Genomic DNA, 5,987 nt, shown 5'->3' with positions numbered 1-5,987 from the left:
ACTGGTACTGTTGTTTTCAATCTCATTGGAATCGATCTCACCACTTCATATTCTTTAATTAGATCATTCTAAGTCTCTATACTTTTCGAATTTTGAAATTTCAATCTTGATGTAGATAATAGTCGTTAATTCATTAATTAGGTTTTTAGTGAGTAATACGCATATATAACAAACTCTTATGGCATTACACATATAATAATATGTTTGTCGCATTAGATTCCAAAAGCAAAATTTAGCTTAATGAATTTAACAATTATTGGTTCGTGAAAACTGAAATTTTAAAAATCAAAAAATAACCAAATTAAAGTAAATGTATTATATTTATAACTCTCATCAAGTATAGGGACTAATAGCAGAATTTAACCTTAAAAAAATAAAAAGAAAAGGGTAAACTACCAAAATAGTCACTTTTGTTTGCCCCAAGTTACATGTTAGTCACTTATATTTGGAATGTTATATTTTACTCACTTACATTATCGTTTTGTTACGAGATGGTCGCTCTGCCGTTAAGATTTGTTGCCTCCTAAACGACAGTCCGACGTTGCAATTAAAACGAGTTTTAAATGCCAATGTGGATGTCCAACCAAGTAAATTAATTCATTATTTAATTAAATAAATTTAACTAATTGAATTTTCTATAATTAAAGGAAAATGTTAATTTGGTTTCCCGATTTAATCAAAACTAATGCATCAGATTAATCTTTGAACTGGAAAAACGGAACATTTGGTCTCTTTTTTCTTTTAGTTTTTGTTTCCATTTTGATCGAAAAAAACCATATATTTTCATAGTCATCTTTGTTGAATCGAAATGGTAGAAATCAAATTGAGTGCTCCATCAATCTGTTGGGTTTGTTATTCAAAATGGAAGAACAAAGGATCGAATCAATAGAAGGTCCAGGTATGGATTATCGTAAGTAATGGGTTTTTTTGTTCTTTACCTAGGTTTTTGGTTCAGATATTATGGTTTCTTTTGTAAAAAGATGGTGATCTTTTCATTTTTTTTTGTATATGTGACAGACAAAAAAAAACATGCTTCATCTTTGTTTATTTGTGTATCGTAAGCAACCTCAATAGCAAGCAGGTATAGAGGTTGGTGTATCCATTTCTTCTTTTTTTCCGTCGTTCTGCTCTTCTTTTCTCTTCTCTAATGGTAGCAAAAAAAAAAACCAACTATTGCTTCTTAAATCGGAGAAAATTGGATTTTAGGGTAAAATTTTGTATTCTATTTTCATAAAAAAAATTAACTTTTCTCATCCCAATTGGATATCAACGTTGACACATCAAAATGTCGTTTGGGAGGAAACAGATATTAACTGTAGAGTGACTATTTCGTAACAAAACGATAACTTAAATGACTAAAACTTAACATTTCTAATATAAAGAACTAAAATGTAACACGAGACAAACAAAATTAATTATTTTAATAGTTTACCAAAAAAAGTCAAACAGATTCAAAATTAAATTCAGCTAGTTTTGGCGAGGGTGTTTCAAGCTTTTGAGAGGGAATTTTTGAGAAATCAAGATCATTTGTGAATCACACACTGGGTGATTAATCTTTTCTTTGCTGCTGTTGTAGAATTAAGTCATCTTCAACAAGAAAATGGCATTCCTTAAAAAAAAAAAAACAAGAAATGATATTTTCTTCTTGTCAGCATGCATTTATATATAAACATATGCAAACTAAAAATAAAAATAAAAATATAGGAAGTTAAAGAGGAAGTAGAAAATATAAGAAGTAATGAAAGAGGGAGAAAATAAAACGTTTGGCAGTCATGATAAGCATTTTTGGTTTCCCCAGGGAATAAGGCATGCCCTACATGCATGAATAATGACTAAATTTATTTACGTTTGACCCTGAAAATTTCGTCTTCCAAGTCTTTGACTTCTATGGTTGTTGGTCGGTAGTTTCTCTTCGATATGTTCTCCAATTTGCTCTACACTTCAAAAAGAAACTATTATTTTATTTTACACATCAGAGATTCTAAATTAAGTAAGAATTTTATGAAGCTCCGACCAAAGACATCATAGGAAGCTATTGTCTTCGCTTTGTGAAACGAGTGAAAACATAAAATAATAAAAAAACACAAGCTTCTACTATTCTACAATGGAAACGATGGAGCAGGTTGTTTGACTAATTCTTTCTTCTTCTCCTCATAACCAAAAGGGGGGAAAAAATTCGCAAGGAAAAACAGGAATTTTGAAGGGTCCACAAGTTTACAGTAGTTATAAACAGTCATCGACCGTTTTCAAAAGGATTTAAAGTTAGATGATAGGAAAATGTAGGGGGGAACTTTGAAGTCTTCGTTTTCAAACAACTCGTGTTATGTATTTTCTATTCAAAAGCATCAGGTTTTGATGGGGACAAGGATTTTCAAAAACGGCTCTCATTTTCAGTCATGTCTTTCTGTTGTGTCTCTTACGTATTTGAAGGAATCATGCATTTTTTAGTAAACTTCATTAATTTTCATTGCTATATATAAAGGAGGCTCTATCCCAGTAGTCTTAACAACCAAAACTCACCCTCCTCGACATTTCTGTACTAATTAATTGCTTTTGTTTAATTTCCTACTTTTATCAGGTGACTCCTTTCTTCATAATTGTTATGACACTGAGTTGAGGGTTTTTGATAGATTGTTGTTGATATAGTCAAATCGTTTTGCAGAGATATGGTTCTGATGACAAACATGATGGAGACATTCAGGAGAAGGGATTTGGAGAATTATAATGATGATGAATCTGGTCATGAGACTAGTAGGTTAAAGAGAAAGAAACCCGAGAAGTTGGAGCTTAAAACCACTACAGTTCCAGCAGCGGATAATCTGATGTGTACCAAGATTTCGGATTCAGGCTGTGGAACTGGAAATGATGATAAAATATTGGTTAATGACTCAACAGAGAAGCTTCATGCAGCAGCAACTAAGCTGCAAAAGTTTTACAAGAGTTACCGGACTCGAAGAAACCTTGCAGATTGTGCTGTAGTTGTTGAAGAGCTCTGGTTTGTTCTCTTTAAAGTACCATCTTTTGGTTTTCTTTTCTGCATTTTCATTTGGGTCATGGTTCATTATTCTTTTTTTGGGGGGGTGCAGGTGGAAGGCTTTAGAATTTGCAGCCCTTAGACGGAGTTCTGTTTCATTCTTTAATGCTAACAAATCAGAAACAGCTGTTTCCCGATGGGCACGAGCTCGGACAAGAGCCGCCAAGGTTTGTGTAGTTGTTTCCTTTTCCATTTGGCTAGCGTGTGGCAATGAAATGAATGAGTTTCTAAAGGAAAATGTCAGTCAATCCTAGTTTTCATTATTTGAACTTTGAATCTTTGGTGTACATGTAGGTAGGGAAAGGGTTATCAAAGGACGTGAAAGGTCAGCAGTTGGCTTTACGTCACTGGCTGGAAGCTGTAAGTCAGCCTTAGTTTGGAGTTTTAACAGGGCTTGTTTTGATTAAGTAAACCCCACTTTTAAGTACGATCAAAGTCATGATGACCTCAACACGGATTCTGCTTGTTACGGTCTCGTTTAATTTTACAAATATTTTCCTTTGATATTATGTGATTGGGGCATGCAGATTGATCCGCGCCATCGTTACGGTCACAATCTACACTTTTACTACAATGTTTGGTTTGAGAGCGGGAGTTGTCAACCCTTCTTCTACTGGTAAATAGGGAAATTCCATCTCCAGTAATACGGCTTTTCTTTTGTCATTTTTGAAGAATTAGTTACATTTCCATCGTATTAATGAAGGTTGGATGTTGGAGATGGCAAAGCAGTCACTCTTGATACATGCTCGAGGGCAGACCTACAGCGTCAATGCATCAAATATCTTGGACCGGTAATTTATAAGGGCAATTCAGTAGAGTAGTATCATACTTGCTTTGCTCCTTTTTTATTGCAGTTGAGAAGAATGCTTTTTTATTGTTTGGTTTTGCAGAAAGAAAGGGAAGCGTACGAAGTTATTCTGGAGAAGGGGAAGCTGATTTATAAACAAAACAAAGCGCCAGTGAGCACCAGAGAAGGAAGCAAATGGATATTTGTTCTTAGTACATCCAGAATCCTATACGTTGCTGAGAAAGTGAAAGGTCTGTTTCAGCACTCAAGTTTCCTAGCAGGGGGAGCCACCATTGCATCTGGCAGATTGGTTGTTCGTCATGGTATACTTCACGTATGTGTTGCACCCTTGAATCCGCATGCACGAAAATGTGATTTATACTGTATATAGTATGAGTAAGAATTATGTTTTGATCATTTTCAACATACGTGAAAAGTTCGTTGTCATTTTCTATGTGATTTTTCAGGCAATCTGGGCCTACAGCGGTCATTATCGCCCGACAGAAGAAAATTTCATGGAATTGTGCAGTTTCCTAGAGGAACATCATGTCGACTTGACCAACGTTAAGGTAACTCAACTGACCCTGCTCCATTACTTGAAGATATTAAAGATTCTTATTATTTAATTTATAATTAATTCATGGATCTGCAGAAAAATCCCATAGATGAAGATATCCCCTGGGAAGATAAAATTCAAAAGGAACTGAAAGTTGCAGCAGAGATATCTGAAGATAATGCAATTCATGGGAAAGAGAAATCCATTGATACGGGGAAGATGAAGGAAGCAGTGAGATACAAATGGAGTACAGGAGTGGGACCTCGCATTGGTTGTGTCAGAGACTACCCAGCTCAGCTACAATTCAAGGCACTTGAACATGTTAATTTATCACCCAGGCTTGCTGTCAAACCTTGTGGCCCCATCCCTTCTCCAAGACCAAGTCCAAACCTTCTCTTGTCTCCTAGGCTTGCTTACCTTGGACTCGTTAGCCCAAGGGTCCGGCTTTCCGCTACTAATTAATACTACTAGTATTACTTAATTTTATATAGGATTAAGACTAGGCCTTTGTACATCATGCACGGCACATTGCCCTCCTCACTCCTCAGTCCTCCCTAGAAGTTTCTTTTCTCTTTCAAGTTTTGTTTTTTTGTTTTTTTGTTTTTTTGTTTTTTGTAGAGGCTGCCCGGCCGCCGGAGCTATCCGCTCACATCTCCATATACAACTGTAGCTTCTTTTTTTTCATTGTTTTCGGCATAAAAACTCAAGTTCATACCTTTCTCTTCTTTTGCCGGTCTCAAGCCGGCGGTGAAAGGCAGTGTCTTGGTGCTCTATGGGTTCTCCCATTTTTCGCCATTTGTCTTTCAAACTATTTGTAAGGTCACTGTTTTTACAAACTTTTTTTTTTTGATCTTTCCTTTGTTTGATGAAGTCCTCTGCTCTCTTGGTGTTGCCACGCTGGTGCCTCTCCGGAGTTCCGCTGAATCTGAGCTCCGATGGATTTTGATGTCATCACACCAGTTTCTTCTACTCTTTAACATTCTAATGCAAATAAGTTAATTTGCTACCAATGCAATGCACTAGAACCCCTACTGTTATGGTGTTGATGCCCTCTCGAAGGCAAGGATCTCAAGCCGTCGGTGTCCCAGACGGAGTTCCAGATGGACCCACCTTTGGCTTTGGCTCCTCCTCGACGGTGGTTCTACTGGTCGCAAGTACGATAGCCCTGCTGGTGTTGATAAATCCGATCACTGTCCTCCCTCGATGCAAGAAGTGACAGATAGGAATGCTTGTGGCTATGGTTGATTGGGTGGCTCTTTACCCACGTTCTAAGTGTTGTCACCTCTTGTGCTTTTGGGCTCATATGATTGTACTCTTCTTATGTTAATGAAATGTTTCCTTTCCTCCAAAAGATTTTAAACAAAACATTGGACCCAAACTAAAGGCTTTTCTTCCATTTAAGTTTTTCATTTTTCAAAAACCGTATCTAAACTATGATTTCGTTATCATATAAATATCCTAAGCAAATAAGGTTATAACATATGACATTTAAAATTAATATTAAATTAAATTAAAAATATTTTTTTCTCTCTCTCCCCTTCCTTCCCCTATCTTCCACAAGCATTTACCAAAGCAATAAGACTATCACAAGAACCCAACATACCTTAACC

The 5,987-nt window shown here is 36.0% G+C and overlaps 1 protein-coding gene across 1 annotated transcript; it reads left to right on the top strand.

Annotated features, from left to right (window-relative positions):
• Window positions 1-715: 715 nt before the first annotated feature.
• On the top strand, window positions 716-5,728 carry LOC107931566 (IQ domain-containing protein IQM4). The gene is made up of 10 exons (XM_041091599.1): window positions 716-898; window positions 1,018-1,089; window positions 2,663-2,995; window positions 3,087-3,201; window positions 3,329-3,394; window positions 3,562-3,650; window positions 3,738-3,825; window positions 3,925-4,155; window positions 4,289-4,390; window positions 4,474-5,728. The coding sequence occupies exons 3-10, from the start codon at window positions 2,667-2,669 to the stop codon at window positions 4,837-4,839; spliced, it is 1,386 nt and encodes a 461-aa protein (XP_040947533.1). The 5' UTR covers window positions 716-898; window positions 1,018-1,089; window positions 2,663-2,666; the 3' UTR covers window positions 4,840-5,728.
• Window positions 5,729-5,987: the final 259 nt, after the last annotated feature.

The sequence above is a fragment of the Gossypium hirsutum genome, chromosome D04 (genome assembly GCF_007990345.1).
Source record: "Gossypium hirsutum isolate 1008001.06 chromosome D04, Gossypium_hirsutum_v2.1, whole genome shotgun sequence".
NCBI classification, from domain to species: domain Eukaryota; kingdom Viridiplantae; phylum Streptophyta; class Magnoliopsida; order Malvales; family Malvaceae; genus Gossypium; species Gossypium hirsutum.
The sequence above is the reverse complement of the archived record's forward strand: the minus strand, read 5'-3'. Positions and strand labels throughout refer to the sequence as shown.